The 19,470-nt window shown below is 32.5% G+C and overlaps 1 protein-coding gene across 1 annotated transcript; it reads right to left on the reverse strand.

Moving 5' to 3' along the window:
• Positions 1-1,776: 1,776 nt before the first annotated feature.
• On the reverse strand, positions 1,777-11,057 carry LOC130645071 (ubiquitin-conjugating enzyme E2 R2-like). The gene is made up of 5 exons (XM_057450932.1): positions 10,853-11,057; positions 10,658-10,744; positions 3,963-4,060; positions 2,965-3,099; positions 1,777-2,187 (listed from the first exon to the last, which is right to left on the reverse strand). The coding sequence occupies exons 1-5, from the start codon at positions 11,024-11,026 to the stop codon at positions 1,956-1,958; spliced, it is 726 nt and encodes a 241-aa protein (XP_057306915.1). The 5' UTR covers positions 11,027-11,057; the 3' UTR covers positions 1,777-1,955.
• Between the last annotated feature and the right edge of the window lie 8,413 nt (positions 11,058-19,470).

The following is a 19,470-nucleotide window of genomic DNA, read 5'->3' on the forward strand; positions in this document are numbered from 1 at the left end:
GGGTGGTTAACGAATACAAATAGCGATACGGCGTAAAAGGTGTCATGCCTGTTAAAAAAACTTTTCTCAGAATTATGAGCAAAAACAGCTCCCATGTTTCAGATCCGGGTGAAGCACAGAAAATAACATTTTATGGTGGCGTCTATCTGTCAAAAAAGTCGTGCCGTTTTATTTTTTGTAACCGAATCCACTCAATAATGCTTCAAAACGAGCGAATTCGCTCAATAATACTACAAAATAAGCGAATCTGCTTGATAATGACTAAAAACGAGCGAATCCGCCCAAATGAAGAAATTGATAAAAATTTGCGAGAGCATATTTTGTGGCAATTTATGCAGATCGGAGAAAGCTCAAAAGTTCGAAAAATTTTTCTCGCAAAAATTTATTTCAAATTTGATTTATCAGAGAAATCGTCAACTCTATCATTGACATTCTCAGGACCTCAAGGTAGAAAATCATCGACTGGTGAATTTACACGTATGACTTATCACCCCTGAATTTTGCTAAAGATACGATTTAAAAAATACGATTCACGAATAGCGAAATTCACAAGAACTCGTGAGAACAGCAAATGGCATCAGTGGCAATTTATGCATTTCACGAAAAGCCCAAAAATCGCAAAATTCAATTCTCGCGAAAATTTGCTTCATTAAAATACTTTGTCTCGATTTAAAATTAAAATACTTTGTCTCGATTCGAAAAGTTTATTCAGTAATTTTAGTAAGTCCAGTAAGTCTAGTTTTCAAAACCTTCGAATCACCAAATTCTGGAAACTCAGGAATTTTTCTCATTAAACTTTTTTCAACGCGTGGATTCGCGAAGTTCCTTGGACTAGCAAAAGTTTTTCTCAGTATAAGTGTTTATAAGGAAAGCTGTGTGCAACCATTTTGCACATACCAACAAAATACAGGCAGATATGGCAGCACGATGAAGAATGAAATTTCCCACAGGTGTTCTCAAATATGTATAGTTATAATGCAAGAAGCTGTGATGTAATTTCCCTCTCAGGTTTTGACTTTTTTGATCCAAATAAGTCGCAGTGTAATTTCACTTAGCTCTAAATGTAGCTGTACTGTTTAAACAGTAGTTTCCACTGGTAGAATTAATTGCACGTACAAGTTATTAACTAGGTTATTGTAAAAACTAGGTCAACTTTGTACAATTGCAAACAAGGCTATAAATATTTCCCACATTTGTTTCGATAATGCTGAAAATGATTCCTGCCACTAGTTTCTTTAAAGACTAATTTGATTTAAAAAAACTTAAAAACTTTGAAGTCGTGATGACCTCTACAATATATTGTACAAGTATATTCAATTGTTTGCAATATATTATAGGAGCTGAAACCGCGCTGAAGGATAACATCAAACTGGAGTGATTCTGTTTAGAAATAAAGAAGTTTCTTACAAACAAAAACGTGTAAGTTTTTACGTCATCGCAGTTACATTTTGTATCGCCACATTTTTATGCGTAGATAATACCATATTTTTTTTTTAGACTTTAAAATATAATTTTTTAAAAAACAACTTGACAAGCGAAATGTTAGTTTACAGCACACTTGATTTGCACACCCTTTGATATATACACACAGTAATCATTTGCGAATTCTTCCAAATTCTTAGGTTGCAAGTAACTATTACTTTTTCTTTGTAAGCAGTTTTGAACTAGTAGGACAATTTAAAACATACGAAATGATTTAGTTGTGCGAAAACTAATCACTGTTTTGAAGTAGTTAGCTTGTTTTTTGGGGTTTTTTTTTGGAATATAATATAAAACTTAAAAAATATTAAATATTATGTAATAATGCAACAATATATACAGAATTTAAAATTGTTTTGTTCACAGTGAGAGGATTGCAACAACGCACTATGTAACAACACACTTGGGTCAGATTTGACATTTCAACATTCCACTTCACCATTAGTTCAACACCAACAAACATTTACCAGCAACGTTTAATCGTCTGCATTACCCGAATCGTCGCCGTCGTTTTCATCGAAACATTCACTGTCGTCATCATCATCGTCATCATCATAGTCTTCGTCGTACCAATCATCGCATAAATCAATGTTCGTATCTGAGGATTGACTTCCCACTGGTCTGTGTTTTATACAATACTCTTCCACTGTCAATGGAATGGCCACGCCTTCTTTCTCAGCATCAGAACGACTTTTCGCGACTTGTTTGCTGCAATACAAGATATTAACATTCTAATGCAGTTTTATCATTTCTAGAGTCTTCTCATACGACAAAATGAACCAGTTACGCATTTTTTTTAAAAAAATTGTGTTTTAGGATTTTTTTTATTACATATATAACGTCATAACATTTTTTGTTTTATTAATACAACAGTATCATGTTTATTTGTCTCTCGTTAAAAAGTGATAGAAACTGCAAATCGGATATTGATTATTCAGGACAGTTTGTCGTGTATTGTATGTACGAACATGGTCAAATCTTGCGACACAGAAAAACAGCTCTTCAAATACATATTTTCTACCGGAATATGGTTATGTAAACTTGTTTGCATTACATATGTTTTTCAAAATTTCAAAATTTTAAAGCACTTAATTTCAAAGCACTTACAAAACAACCTGGTTAGAACACTTTAACATTATTCACGAAAATGGAAGACGTCACCATGCAAACAAACCAGGAAGACCGGCAAATATCAACTACCATTTGCAGGTATTTTTTTTATTCATAGACCGAGCGAAGAAGTGGCTTGTCAAAAAATGCTTAATTCATAGAAAAATTCAGAACAAGCCTTTGATTTTTTTAGGTACATTTCCACACCGAAAAATTCCATTGGATTTATGACCTTGCAAAAAAAATTGTAGTTGCATTTTACGTAAAAATGTCGACCTGAAATCGAACCCGAAAAAGAGACAACACATAAATAATAAATGATTCAATCTGCAATAAACGCGAACTCTGATGTAGACCATACGTGTTCACACTTACTTTATTATATTTTCATACTCTTTGTCTTTACCTTTGCTCGTCTGGTAACGTCTGTACATAATAGACGCATCCACATTGGCGGGTGAAAATGTGTTTGGTTCATTTAACATTGAAATCACGCTTAATAAAATTGTTCTAACGGGACAAAAAAAAGAAAGTTAGACATAGCAATACGAATGTAATAAGGCTTAATATTGTACTTACACCAAACATTTTTGGTACTTACACCAAACATTTTTGGATTGACACCAAACATTTTTGGTACTTACACCAAACATTTTTGGTACTGACACCAAACATTTTTGGTACTTACACCAAACATTTTTGGATTGACACCAAACATTTTTGGTACTTACACCAAACATTTTTGGTACTTACACCAAACATTTTTGGTACTTACACCAAACATTTTTGGTACTTACACCAAACATTTTTGGTACTTACACCAAACATTTTTGGTACTTACACCAAACATTTTTGGTACTTACACCAAACATTTTTGGTACTTACACCAAACATTTTTGGATTGACACCAAACATTTTTGGTACTTACACCAAACATTTTTGGTACTTACACCAAACATTTTTGGTACTTACACCAAACATTTTTGGTACTTACACCAAACATTTTTGGTACCTGCTCTTGGCAGAAAACGAAATTATTCAATCATTGCATAAACTTGAAAGATTTTATGTGGATCGGAAAATATGTTAAGATTGATCTAATAGGTGTGAGCCTGGACGAATATTTCTTCCAAGGTGCGAGATATTTTCGACATTTAGTTGGTTGTAAGTCGTAACGTAAAAACAATGATTTTCTTCTCCTAACTTAATTTTAACTTTAGTAGGAAAGCCCATAAGAACTTCTTTTTTTTTTCGTGAAATTTTAGGACTTGCTAACTTTGCCAAAAATAAAAAGAATTTAAAACAATCAAATAACACCACACCACAACATCATTGTGAATTTTTTTTTAAAAAAATATAACTGGTAAATATACCTGACATTTTGTGTGGGATTCCATCTTTCTTGTGGTAGCTCTCCACTTTGTGGGTCGTCTACTGGTGGATGGAGGATGGATATACACACATCACCAGACTAAAACAACATAAAACATTAGTTACCCTTTTTTTGAATGGAATGCAGATACCAACTTTCCAGAATGAAAGAAACAAGAAGTTTAAAAGCAATTTCAGCAAGAAAAACATTATTCAAAAGTTGTCCTAAATCTGTCTCAATTGTGCCTACTTCTGCATTATCCCCTGGACTTTCGAAAATATTCGTAAAATTAAGTTTCGTTTAATATCACATTCTTGAGGAAATCGCGAAAAAGTAAATCAATCACAACTAAGATCCACAAAACTATATTTTTTGACAATGATGCTATGTTACTTGATATTTGATTTTGTATACGTTTTTACAAAAAAACACTTTTTACTTTGAAAGATGTCCTAAAATGCAATTTTTAGTTCTCACAAGCCTCGCAAAATCGTCGTTTTTTCTTTCGGAGCATTTTTTGAGAAAAAATTGACCCTGGTGTTACACCAGGATATGTCGCAATCAACGTGAAACACAACATCCTTTCTCTACATACGATACTTCGAATCCTCCACTGGAGAGTAGGGCACCCAATCAAAAAACAAAACAAAAAAGTTTACTTTGACGATTTGTCAAACTTTTGTTTTAACGTCTTCCCTTTCAATACACATTACAAAATCGTAAGGAAGTCGTCTTTTCATAAGTGGTGTTTAATTCGAGACAACATTAAAGTTTAGTTTGCTAGGATTGTTTGCGTATGTAAGAAAAACTTTTTTAGCTTCTTCCAAATTATTATTTGCGTATGTAAGAAAATCTTATTTAGCTTTTTCAAAATTTTTATTCCTTCCCTCAGTGATACTTATGTTGTAGAACATTTTGAGAGTGATCATCGATTTTGGTGCGACATTTGCTGTTGCGACATTTACCGTTGGGTTTGCGACATTTACTGTTGACTTGCGACATTTACCGGTGACGTTGCGACATTTACCGTTGATTGCGACATATCACGTTGATTGCGACATATCACGTTGATTGCGACATATCCTGGTGTAACACCTGGAATAACTGACTAACTAACTAAAACTGTCCCAAATGGTCAATTGCAACATCATAGATTTAAACTTCGTACCCAAACTTCCCTACTGGGAAGTCATCTAAATGACGTTTCAGGCCAAAATTGGTGTTTGTTTTCGACAAAATTTGGGATAGTTAACAAATAAAGTATGCTAAACATGATGGTGACATAAAAATTTTGATTTTTTGCCACCTTAAATGTCAATTTAGGCCAAAATTGGTCCAAAAATTAAAACTACTTCATTTTCAACAAAAATTGGCAAAGTTAACAAAAAAGTATGCTGAACATAATGGTGACATCAAAATTTTGATTTTTGTCACCTAAATGCCATTTAAGGCCAAAATTGGTCCAAAAATTAAAACCACTTCATTTTCGGCTAAATTTGGCACAGGTAACAAATAAAGTATGCTGAAAATGATGGTGATACAAAAGTTTGATTTTTTGTCACCTAAATGTCATTTCAGGCCAAAATTTGTCCAAAAATTAAAACCACTTCATTTTCGGCCAAATTTGAGACAGTTAACAGATAAATATGCTGAAAATGGTGGTGATACAAAAGTTTGTTTTTTGTCACCTAAATGTCATTTCAAGCCAAAATTTGTCCAAAAATTAAAACCACTTTATTTTCGACAAAAATTGGCACAGTTAATAAAAAAAGTATGCTGAACATGATGGTCACATCAAAATTTTGATTTTTTGTCAACTAAATGCCGTTTAAGACCATAAACGTTTCGATCGCAAGAATTTCAACCATGAATGATAGGCTGTAATTTTTGTTAGCAATTTTTTTTAAAAAGCGAGTTTATTAAGACACGTTACGTTTTGTTTGCGTTTGTTCTAAGATATTATGTCACTTGTGTGCTTTATCTTCAGACCTTCATGCACCAAACCTCTTCGAATGTTTGGCACAATAACACAACGAATTAGAAGGTTGTCATCAAATATTTTGGTAGCGAGCGGAAATTCTTAGAGCCCCAGGGCTTCTTGTTATTTATAAAAACGTTGCAACAGCTTTTTGTAAACTTTACATAACAATTATAGTGATGAGGATTGTGTTCTATTGTGAAGAGAAAAAAACATTAGGTTATTTTTACCACATATCCAGTGCAGCACTCTTTCAAGCAAGCATTGCACGATCCAATTTTTCAAAGTCGAACTTTGCGCTCAAAAGTAATTGGAAGATACACGATTATATACACTATTTTATTGAATGTCATTTTTCTAATTCGACAAACTTGTTGTATACTAATTTTATTTCTATGAATGTGATTGGTTGCATATTTTTGATACAACTTTAAAAAGAACTGATTGGTTCATGTTTCTTTAAACAAATCCAAAAATTGGATTCAACAGAATGGATCGTGATCACCCACTTTAGTCATTTCGTCAAAAGGTAAACGATAGTTTTCTTCAGATAATATATAATCTACAGTCTTTCTACAGTTTTGGAAATATGAACTGCGATTTAGTGATTTTTTGGGGTTTCCACAACAGAATTTAAAAATAATCATCGCAGAATGTTTATATCGCCATGGTGCCATTTTGTGAGGGGGGGAAGACATTTCACGAAATTCTTTCGCATATTCCAAATATTAACAAATAGAAAATTGCGTTACACAACCGTGACACACATTTTATTTATGTAACTTATATATATCGTGAGAATTGGTCTTATTGTTTTCTATCCAAGTATATTTGTTAAGATTAAGAACTGTTGAGTTATAATAATAATAATGGAAAATGTTTTTGGCTCCATTTCATCAAACCGGTCCAAAAACACGTTATTTGATTTAAGTTATTATTTGAATTTTTACTGAAGTTATATGAGTTGTATTTTATGCAAACGAAATTATTTTTTTTAAACGCTGCCTTTTTTTTGCACCCATTTTTTTCTGCTTATTTCCGACCTAATCACTTTTAACACACATGTGCACACGAAGGACACAGCAGCCCTCACTAGTTGTAGTTTATGTCACTTTCAACTTTAGCTAGCTAATTATAACAGTATCTACTTATAACACTATCAGTATCAAACGTCAAAGGCTTGATAGTGGTGGTAGAAAGTTAACAACCAATTAGAGGATAAAATTTTGAAAGGAGTTTTAGAAAGGCACAGTAACATGCTTTGTGTTTCTCGTAAACTTATCATATGCAAAGCAAAGTCCAGATTTGACGAATGTGTGGGGAAGATAACACATTAAAAGGTTTATTTTTAGCAAGTCGTGGATGGCTGTAGAGATATATGGACAGACATCATCTCTCGTACTGGTGAGCCTTACTGTAACAAAAGAGGTTAAATTCCCATTAATGAATGAAATGAATGAAAGGCGAAGGTGCTTTGATTCCAGGAGGGTGTACAAAGTACATTTAGGCCCCACATGGAAAAACTTTAGCGAAGCAAATGTCCCGTTTCATCTTCATGATGAAGATAACGAAGAGAACGTCTTTTTTTAAAAAAAAAGATTTGCTTAAAATATTCTCTTTTTTAAACGCCTTCCCCTAATTTAAAACATAATGACTACAAAATATACTTTTTTTTACTTTATAATTTATATAAAAATGACATTAACTTGTTCCAGAAGCGGTTAAAATTCAAAAAGTTAATCAGGACAAAAATTTCAAAAACAAAAGAAGAGGTTTAAGTCTAGAAATTGCATAAAAAAGATGTATTTAACACACACTGTCAAATTACATGTTTTATGTTTAACAGCTAACCAGTGTGATTTTACGTGATCTTACTTCGCACCAAGATAATACAAATTTATTGTTTCAGATTCAATGTAGGAAGCCAATTACTTTTAAATTCACTGTCCAAAGACGTTTGATAACTAAACTAACCAAAAAAAACTTTTAAAAAGAAAATCGTATCACTTACTACAACAAATATTTATTCCAAAACCAATTCAATAAGCAATCTGCCACTCTTTAATATGTTACATAAATCTGTTAACAATTGTTTATGCAAATTACCTTTAAAAAGTCTACTAAAATCAGACAAAACACACTTTTACATTGGTATCCATTGAGCACTTTATATTTTATAAATTTAAAAAAACACTTAAGAGATTTTAGTCCAGCTCATAAATTATGCATTAAAGATTAATTTCTTTTTTTTAATGAAACTGAGACACTTTCTGTAATTCTAAAGGCTTATTTTAGTGGTATTATAGTACCTTGGCTTAAAACAATAACATCAAGTGCATCATGTTTCAGTTTTAAACCCATTACGTTTTGCAATTGTGATGGATGCTCTCTCTCTCTCTCGTGAGTGTTGTATTGGTTGCCCTTGGGAGATACTATACGCAGATGATATTGTCATTATGAGTGATAATTTAAAAGAACTAAAGGTCCAATCACAGGCTTAGAGAACATCTCTAAAGAGACGAAGTCCGAATAAATGTAGATAAAACTAAGATATCTGGTTCATCGAGTGAAGCTAAAAAGGCGACAACAAAAGTTAAATGGCTATACAGCGTGTCTTTCAAAGAAGTTGGTGCAAATTCAATGAGCAGTTACCTCTTGGTTTCAAAAATGTTTAAGAAAAGCTGAAGAAAGACAGTATATTTAAATGATAAAAAGTTTATAGGTGACATTGTCCCACCTGATAGTTTGAATTTCACTGATGTACACATTGATGCAGACTTGTTCGAAGCTGATCAACTTTTTGATGTGATTGGAGAATTAGGTGGTTGTATAGATACAACTAGTGCACGCAGCATGGAGCAAACTTAGACAGTATTGCCAATAATTACCAACCATGGTATTTGGCAATGGAATCGGGGTAACATCTTTAGTTTGAGGGTGTGAGAAAAATGTTGTTGCATGGTTACAAAACACGGCCTGCATCAAAAAAATTAATTAAACGTTTACAATCTGCTGACAAGGGATGGTTCGCTGTATCTGTGTTGTACAGAGTATTAGAACTCAAGAAATCCACGAAAAACCTGTTACAAGAGATCCGGTGAGCAGACTAGATTACTTTGGTCATCTGCAGAGAATGGACAAAAATATCTGTCTAAGAAAAGTTAGTGGTTATGAAATAACTGAAAGTGTTCCCAGGTGACTATCACGACTGCATTGTGGTAATGTCACTGCAAAGGACCCCAAAGACTATAACATTAAAAGAGAACTTGATAAGAATCTAATAAAATAATAAAGGCCAATTATGCCCTATGCTCTGTAGCACATATATTTTTCACTTTATTCTAGCACCTATAACTAACGAATCTCAGCAGTAACACATGATTTTACACAAAGAGAAGTTCTTTTTAATTGGACTTCATTGACGAGCAAGTAGAATTGACCATAAGATCCTGACCTCTTACTTGAATGAAGTTTGTGAAAGCATACTAGTGTATGTTTTTACCTCTGAATCGTGTTTCTTCCTTGAAGCACCCTAGTGCTGAGGCCTGAAGTTTTTGGCCCTATTTAAGGTTCCAAAATCGCAAATTCCTACTGGTGTGTAGAAGAAAAGCTCAACAAACACACACTACGATGATCGAATCATTATTAAAAAAGCATACTTACCTTGTAACATGATATAACATATATAGCTTACATAAAACATAAAATTATTGTAATGACTTATGACGCTTACGATAGGTATTGACTAAAGAGTGTTTTTATTTCCGGTAAAGGCACAGAAGAGTTTGTATTGTGTGTCTTCTGCTATATCACAATGTCTTTTTTCAATTGAAATAAATTGGGCTCTTTAATATAATATATTACACAAGTTTACGAATGCTATTTTTTTACTTCTGCTCAAAACAAACGACAACAATTGATTAACACACATTTATAAAACATAATCTTAACAAACTTTACTTTTAGAAATACCGAATATAGTGGGATGAGCAAACGAGCGTCATTTTCACAAAAAATTTTATGTTAATCAATTTACCTTCATATTGTCTATGTATATACAAGGTTTAAATGCACATCCCTTAACAGGTCTAAAATTACCAATGACTGGAAATGTCAAAATTTGCTATTACTTAAATATAACATCATAATTTATGCAACATAATTAAATCTGAAATTCTCAAATGGTGAATATCTTGAGAATAAAAAGAGCTTTTTAAAAAATTTAAAACGGCTTGTTAGACAACTTTGTAAGCTCTATATATAATATAAGGTCAAAATCATTTTATACCTTGGGTTACCTTTAATAGAGCAGTATGGCACATATCATTTCTAGATGTCAATTGCTGTTGTAAAAATTGAAAAATGTTTTTTTTTGTTATCTTCGCTGCATTTAAAGCAAACTAAAATATCTAGAAATGTAAATTTTAATAATTGTTATTAAGGGCATGTTTTCATTTACTTATATTTATTTTCTTCATTTTCTTTATTTTTGCTTCGTTTAAATATTTATTTAAAAAAATCCGCAAATTTATATAAATATTCTTTTTTGAACATGCGATTTTTACGTATACGTGAAAACTTTTAAGCACGACGATAATAAACCATAACATACACTAAAGTCTTACTGAAGTAAACATGCCGACTCGTGTCAGATTTCAAGTCTTATTATACTGTATTGTTTTCTGGGAATTTAATTCAACTTAAAAAAAAAAAATTACCTCATAAATATTTGGGTGCCACATTTTTGTTATAAATCGAAATGATGGTGGTGAGTATGGATAGTCTTGTGGAAAAGAAATCTTAGCCTAAAACAAAACATTACACACCCATGTGTTATATGTTAAATGATAATCAGAACGTAAATATACTATATAAATAAGTTCAAATGTCAAAGAATAAAAGTCTTGACCAACCTTGAAGTATCCACCCTCATATAGTGTTTTTGGAGGGCCAAAGACACCAACTGACCATTCGAACATGTTACTTTCATCTTGAAGCTCTATAAGAACACCTTCAATTGGATCTTTACTGATGTTTTTCATCTCCAACTGCAAAGCTTTTACAGCCGCATTAGGACCTGCTGCCATTTTCTATTTTATTCCCTACCATGATAAAAGATGTATGAATATATTAGGGTCTCCGAGGATGCTATAAACTGATCTCCAATGAAAAATTAGGAATGTAATATATATATTATATATATTTGAGATAATTTTTTTGATTTTATTTTTCATAATGTAATACTTTTTGTTTTAAAGAAAAACAGAATAGAAAGATTTGAAGCTTTTGAAATATATGGCATCTTAGCCTAGTGGTTATAACTCTTGCATTTGTGCAGGAAACCAGGGCTCCATTACCCCTGACAGAGATTCAATATGGGTGAGTGAATGTTATTGACATGAACAATATATGTAAAAAATCATCTAATCATTCAGTTTTCTTGTTTTTTCGTCTTTTTGTATATCGTAATCTCTCTTGGTGAAAAAGTCATGCACAGATGAATTACAATGCAAGTAATTAAAGTCTATTAGTTTTTAATTACTGTGACTTGAGAATACTATGTCCCTTAGGGGATTATTGCATAATTTTATTTATTTAGTACATGCTTTGAATTTTGTGTGGCATGATTTCATTTGTATAGCATTTTTACTCTATAGGGATATTCATAAAAGTATTTAAGATGCAATTTTTGTATTTAATTTAGTTGAGTGAAATAAATGGGGCCTTTATGTCAGAGCTCACCCAGAAATTTAGTTTATGTCTTGTTCCTTCAGCAATATTTGGTAGTAGAGGGTAGTTGCTGGCCCCAAAATGGGTGACTAGTTAACAGAAACTGTATTGAAGAGATCGAAATCAACGAAGAAGAGCAAGCTTACTAACTTCAAGCACAAGATGTTGAAGCTGCTGAATGAAGACCTACCAAGCAGTAGAAAACTTAGACAGCATCAACAGATTTTAGAGGAGCATCACGATAAAGTGGAGAGGTCATCAACAGCTTGTTAGATCTGTATGAGCACACTAAAAATGAAAGCGCGTTCATGCAAGCCAAGTGCTGAATTAGAGCAATTGGTTGATGATTATGCAAGTATTCAAGATCATGCTTAAGAATATCATCACTCCAGAGAGGAAGAATCATCCTAGCTTGCATATAAGGTGATAATCTTGCAAAAGCACAGATGGACCTTGCCAAGGAAATTAAAGAAAATAAAAGAAAACTTATGTTGACAGAGAAAAATCCAGCTTGAAAAAGATCAGCAAGCACATGGATGCGTTGCAGACTGGATCTCAAGTGAATTTATTTGGATCTTGGGCAGATGTGTTGGAACATGGATCTCAAGTGGATGTTTCTGGATCCCAAGTAAATGTGTTGCAGCAAAGATCTTTAGTAAAGATCCTGCAGCAAGGATCTCAGTGTATGGATCCACAGTGGATGCGATGCAAGCAGATAGTAATTCTCTTACATTTAAGCGAAAATTGCATCAATCCTGAACAAATGCTTCTCATCCAAGACTCAATAAATGGCAACATAAGTCTAATGATCAGCAGGGGTAAACTTTGTTGGTAACGAACAGGGAAATTGGAATAACGACTGCAAAAGTGATGATTAAAATTGGAAGGATGCAGTTGGAGAGAAATCTGCATAAATTGGTCAACACATGTGAAAACAGCTGAAAAGATTGAAATCCCAACATTCAATGGTAAAGGCAACTTATAAAAGTGGAAAGCAGCATTCACACCTTGTGTTGACAAAGCCCCAGCCACAGCAGAGTACAAGCTTCTTTAACTGTGAAGCTTAAATAAACTATGTAATGATCAGATTTTGAAAATAATGTCAGTATGATTGCATTTTTGTGTATGTGATCTGGATTGTTTGTTAACAGAAGGTTCAAGGTGTTTCCATCTTTATGAGTGGGTGTCTTGATAATCTTGATAATCTCAAACTCATTTCCATAGAGAAATCTTCCAATATTTCAATCATTATTTTCTCTGTGGAAGGGCAGGGTGAGTTTTTGTTATATTTATCAGGCATGCTAGATTGAAGTCCTTATTAATAATTATGCCAGGACTTTTGCCATCAATAGAAAGAATCGCTTCTTTAATCAAGTGTAGTGCATCTTGAAAATCGATTTCATTTGATGGGTTACCATTTTGAGTTTCATCGGGTTGACAGTACATAGTAACTAAGATTAGATTTTATTTTTTAAAAAACAGTTAGTGCTTGGATGTGATGCACTGACTATTCAAGAAGCATTTCTAGACTGTGTGACATGTCATCCTGTACATAATTGCCACTCGTCCACACTATCTTTCACAACTTATAAATTCTTTTTGCAATTGTGTGGTGAGTTTACTTTAATGTGTACCCTTCTATATATAGTTCAGCATTTTTTCTTGATACAGCCAGGTTTCCCACAAATCAACAAATAGCTGATTCTGAGATATATCAAAGGTCAGAGATATATGGTATACTTTGAAAGGTTTAGTTTGGGGTACAAACCATGAGAAAGAGTTCACTGCATTTAAAAGTTGTGTGGTACAAGTACCTTGTTGTGTGGTAGGACCCAGTTACATAGCAGGATTATTAGGAAAATGAGGCAATATACAGCTCGTGCCTATTGCTTCTTAACACAATTTCAATTGGATAGTTAAAAATGATAAAATTATGTACTTATTATATCTATAGATAAAGATAATAAAGGCATAACCCACATACCAACTCGATAATCTACAACACAAAATGGAGGGATTAATTGGCATCATAGGCGTTAACTTGCATATACCATCGCTCTTGCCTCAAGATTTTCTTGATGATCCAATTTGGGTACTCACGGTTACCAAATTTTTCGTTCAGAAGTATAGTAGCACTGATGACACGCACTTGTCAGGATATCAGGCTTCCCAGCCAAATGGGATGAAGATAAGTTTGTTTCCTCCCCAATATCGGTGCGAGACAAGTTACTTGATTTGCGTTCATAACACAGCTGACAAGATCTTATTGAAAATGCATTTTTTAAAGTAGTTAGAGACTTTCTTGTTGCATGATTGGAGATGTTTTTAACTGGATTATTGTGGGAATAATGACTATAGCTAAATAATTATGACTTAGTTTTTTAAGATATAACATTCACCTCAGTGTAAAACTGGCTATTTTTCAAGCTACTTATATGTTTACTTTTCAAGAATCTAACAAAGCTTTTCTATCACAATTAAAGTTTCAATCTTTGTTAAAATATAATTATTTCTATCACTTAAATGCTTTATTTACCCTGCGTAACCAACAATGCCTTCTTGCTAGTCTATTTAGTTTCTACGCAACTTTTAATTAATAAAACTATTAAACAATGGCTCTTCGTATCACATTGATAGAGTGGATAACATTTACAATTATGCTATTGGGAATAGTTATTTTAACACTATTTAACAATAGTAACGCGCAGTTATAATAAGTTATTTTTTCTTCAAGAGTCTTTTGTTTATTACGTGCAAGTTGATGACTTACAAGACTCGCAACATAATTAATAAGAACAAAAGATAAACAACTACCACCTCTGCGAAAAAGGTGTGAAACTTGAGCGTACGCGTATGCTTACATCTGGACTGGATTGTAAGTTTGACCCATCTGATGACATGGTTATTAGAAGCAAGAGATTTCTTTGGTAATAGGCCTGTACCAACTGAAGGCTAATTTTCATACATTTGTCCAAGGTTGGGCTGAGCTCATCTTGACAGGCCAGTCTTGCATCCAAAGTCAGGCCCGTGTTCGAAGAGGGTGCCGATAAACCGCAAACGCTCGCATATATACTGGCGAATTCGGGCAACTTTTCAATTAAAATTGGCGGTTGTCCCCCGAAACCGCCCGCACTTTCCTGAGCTCGACCGGAACAATTCCGAAATGCAATTTCTTGTAGCAAACCATGCGGACGATAGTTGGGAAGAGGGCGCTTGAAAAGAAAGGAGTTAATAAAGTTTATATAGAGGTTATTTATAAAGTAAACTTTATCAAAAAGCATTAAAAACAGTTCCTTTAAGAACTTCACTACCACATAGTAAGTTTATTTTATTTTTTATAGTTTTTTTGAATTATATTGGTGTCTGTTTTTTTTTTTTTTTTGGGCATTGTTGGGGCCTATGCAGGTTTTTTCGGGCGAATACTTGAGTTTTTTTCAAAACGCCGAACTTGCCCGCACTTTTTACGGCGTATCGGCACCCTCGTGGTGTTCGTAGTTCGGTCAGAACAACATCCACCTCTTTCCCAAAACTTAATTGTAGTAACAAGAGGAATTTGTTACTTCAAAACTATAGCTAGCAATTAAACTTAAACTTAAACATTAATAGCTATTTTACTCTATATGGTCCTGCTTTTTTACCTACTAAAATGCACTAAGCAATAACTTGCCGGCTTATAGCTTGTAGCAGCTAAAATCCACAAACATTTGTAAACATCAACACCTTTTAGGCCAGACACTTTCCATGATTGTGTAGCCTATTAAATACGTATAAAAATGAACAATTATATTATATTTTCATATGACGTGTAAGTAATTTTTAAATAACTAATGATTAGAATTTATGACTTTAAACGAACGAGTCCTGCCAGCCAAGTTAAAACTGATGTTGTTCACCAGCCACGGGCCGTGATCGGAAAATCAGAAGATGCATAAAACTCCCTCGCAGATATTTTTAAGTATTATCTTTTCTTTACATCTGCTTAACAACTTATTTGTAACTAGTTGGCAAAAACGTTTTATTGGTTTTATGTCATAGCATTCCCTAAACTTATGAATTATATACGTTGTCTGCAGCTAAAGCTATTTTCATGCATCTAGCAACGAAATCGTCAATCTTTTATTACCAAAGTCGAATCTCTCCAATGGAGTTTTGTTTTATTTATGCCCCCTTATCCAAAAGTTGGATGTTGTGCGCTACAACCACTTTGAATGCGACAGCAGCGACGGAAAATGTGCATCTTTTTATGCTTTACCTTCATATCTCTTTCAATCTACAAAAACAGTGTCACTGTCTCATTTTCCCAACCATTTTCTATTGTGTAGAGCAGGTGACTTGTAAAAGTTTTATTTATATAGCTATGGGAAACCCACTAACTTTCAGTGAACATGTCTTCATTTATACACATTACAAATAATATGCTGTTTTCTCAAAATATAATCTATTTAACAACAAATAACGCTAAACTAATGATCATTTCAAATATTATTCATGTCAAAAATTCTGCTTTTTTTAAAAATTAAACATTTTATATATTATGGCTATACATAAATCGACAAATAATTGCTAACGTTACCAGAGGAAAAACACAGTATTAGCTGAAAGGCGCGTAATCATCCTGTAGGCAATTTTTTTAAGGTGCCTATTTTATTGTAAAAATTGGAAGATATACATAAGAAAACATTAGCCTGAATATTTTATTAAAAACTGACAACCAGAACATGTTAAAAAGTTTCATAGGAAAAGCAAACTCAACCCAATTTCTTTTTGCCTACGGAACTGCCATTGCATTTCATAGATAGATAGATAGAGATGTGCATATTTTACATGGCTAGCCTCACAAATATTCAGGGATATGCCCTGTCTATTATTTCCAGAAGGGGCTATGGCTTAAGAAGATGGAGAGTCCTATAGTATTTAATGCTCATTTTGAGCTACGTAGACCTAATTAGGGCCAGCGCTCTACTAAACAACTCCCGGCAACATCTAATGGCCCACACAGGGTACCATCTCCCCAATTTCCCTCACATGGCTTGGCATCTCCCCAATTTCCCTCACATGGCTTGGCATCTCCCCAATTTCCCTCACATGGCTTGGGCTAACCCGGGGCTATGGTAACATTCACTCGCCCATGTTGAATCGCTGTCAAGAGGAATCGAACCCCGGTCTCCCGCATAGAGCATGAGAGCTATAACCACTAAAGGATTGAAACGAATTTTGAAACGATGTTGAACTAATTAATAACCAATTAAATTTATATAAAAATGTAAAATTAGTGCTGCTCTTTCTTTTATTCAACACGACATCGACATCCTCAAGAACATCTTTTATTATAAATATTGTAAAACAGTTTTTCAAAACTAAAAACAAACAGTTTTTCTAAAAACTAATAATTTACAATGGAAAATATTGCAATAAAAAAAAATTAAGAACGAAGAACGGCGATAGAAATGCTTTTTTAGATCGCATTTTAAAAATTTAAGAACGAAATGCGGCGATAGAAATGCCTTTTCAGATCGCATTTTAAAAATTTAAGAACGAAGAACGGCGATAGAAATGCTTTTTTAGATCGCATTTTAAAAATTTAAGAACGAAGAACGGTGATAGAAATGCTGTTTTACATTGCATTTTAAAAATTTAAGAATGGAATGCGGCGATAGAAATACCTTTTCAGATCGCATTTTAAAAATTTAAAAACGAAGAACGGCGATAGAAATGCTTTTTTAAATCGCATTTTAAAAATTTAAGAACGAAATGCGGCGATAGAAATGCCTTTTCAGATCGCATTTTAAAAATTTAAGAACGAAGAACGGCGATAGAAATGCTTTTTTAGATCGCATTTTAAAAATTTAAGAACGAAGAACGGTGATAGAAATGGTGTTTTACATTGCATTTTAAAAATTTAAGAATGGAATGCGGCGATAGAAATACCTTTTCAGATCGCATTTTAAAAATTTAAAAACGAAGAACGGCGATAGAAATGCTTTTTTAAATCGCATTTTAAAAATTTAAGAACGGCGATAGAAATTCTTTTTTAGATCGCATTTTAAAAATTTAAGAACGAAGAACAGCAATAGAAAAGCTTTCTTAGATCGCATTTTAAAAGTTTAAGAACGAAGAACAGCGATATAAAAGCGATAAAAAAATACGTTAAAAAAGTAATGCAAAAAAAGTTTAAAATTTTCTTATAATATACACTTATTGAAAATAAAAAAGATAAAGCAGAGATGTGTTTGAAATAAAAAAGACTTTCTCTTTATTCTCATTATCACCTATACCATCGCAACACATCGAGACAGATTTTCTCACAATACTAGATTCTTTATAGACCCTGACAATTTATTTTAATTGTTTCTTATTATTATAAACATCGGCTCACGTTGCGCGCTCGATATTTTAAACAACCTTTTTCCAGTACTGTACGTAAAAAAAAACCTTCGAATTACTCTATTAATAATTATTTCTTTTATTCCTCTTATGTAAAACTGAATTTAAAACAAACATCTTGAAATGATCTCAAGTAAATATATATATATATATATATATTATTTTCCTTTTTTTAAACAGTTAGGGGTCATCTACAAATTTCGTATGACATTTTGTATGAATATAAATCATATACAATTCTTATAGTGTTAATTAGTACGAATTTTCATATGAATTGTGATACGAATTATATTCTTACTTATACAAATTTTCATACGAATTATTAAGATTTTGCAATACAAATTGCGATACAAATTGTTAAACGTAAATCAATAATCAATATAATTTCTTCATAGAATCTAACTTTTCACTATGCAGCTAGCCTTGAAATAAACATTAACAATTTCTAAACGCCATTCTTATTACTTCAAATGATTAAAACCTGCAAACAACCATCTCTAAACGCTGTTCGTGCAAATTTCGAAGGATTGGTACTTATAAACAAAATGATTTAAACTTATAATGCAAAATTAAATAATTATCTCTCGCCGTTCTTCGTTTTTAAATTTTTAAAACGCTATCTAAAAAAGTATTTTTATTGCTGCTTTTCGATCTTAAATTTTTAAAATGCGATCCAACGAAGCATTTCTATCGCCGCTCTTCATTCTTAAGCTATAAAAATGCAATCTAACGAAGCTTTTTTATCGCAGTTCTTCATTCTTAAATAAATCAAGAATCTTTTGTTCATTATGCACAAGTTAATGACTTACAAAACTTGCAAGATGGTTAATAAGAACAAAAGATAAACAACTACCGCCCCTGATAAAAAAGGTGTGAAACTTGAGTGTAGATTTATAAGATTTTTTGGCTTACCTATGCGATTTTAAGAAGAAAACTTGTACGATCATCTAATTAAAAACTCACAAATTTTTTTTGTTTTAATTTAAAACTCATACGAATTTAACTGTACGAATTTAATTTGAAACTCATACAAATTTAACTGATACGATTTTTTTTAAACTCATGCAATTTTAATTTAAGCATCATACAAATTTTTTTAATACGGATTGCTACAAATTTTGTAGATGATCCCTTAGTCGTTTTCTATTAATTATTAGATCTAGACAATTAGAATACCTAAATTTTCAGAATTTCCCCTTTTGTGCTCTAAATTTAATTATCTCCATAATGCTTCAAATATCTTCAACTATCACAATGTGCATTCTCCCCTGTTGGGTTTTTTTGTTTATAATATGCAATAATCCCAGTCATGATAATAAAAAAAGACAGAGTGTGATAAACATTAATTATCATAATTATTAAACACGAGACAATGTCGTGATTTCTTCTTTCTGTTTCGTTTTGTTTTGCCTCTGGT

Source organism: Hydractinia symbiolongicarpus, chromosome 1 (assembly GCF_029227915.1).
Source record: "Hydractinia symbiolongicarpus strain clone_291-10 chromosome 1, HSymV2.1, whole genome shotgun sequence".
In the NCBI taxonomy this organism is placed as follows: Eukaryota; Metazoa; Cnidaria; class Hydrozoa; order Anthoathecata; family Hydractiniidae; genus Hydractinia; species Hydractinia symbiolongicarpus.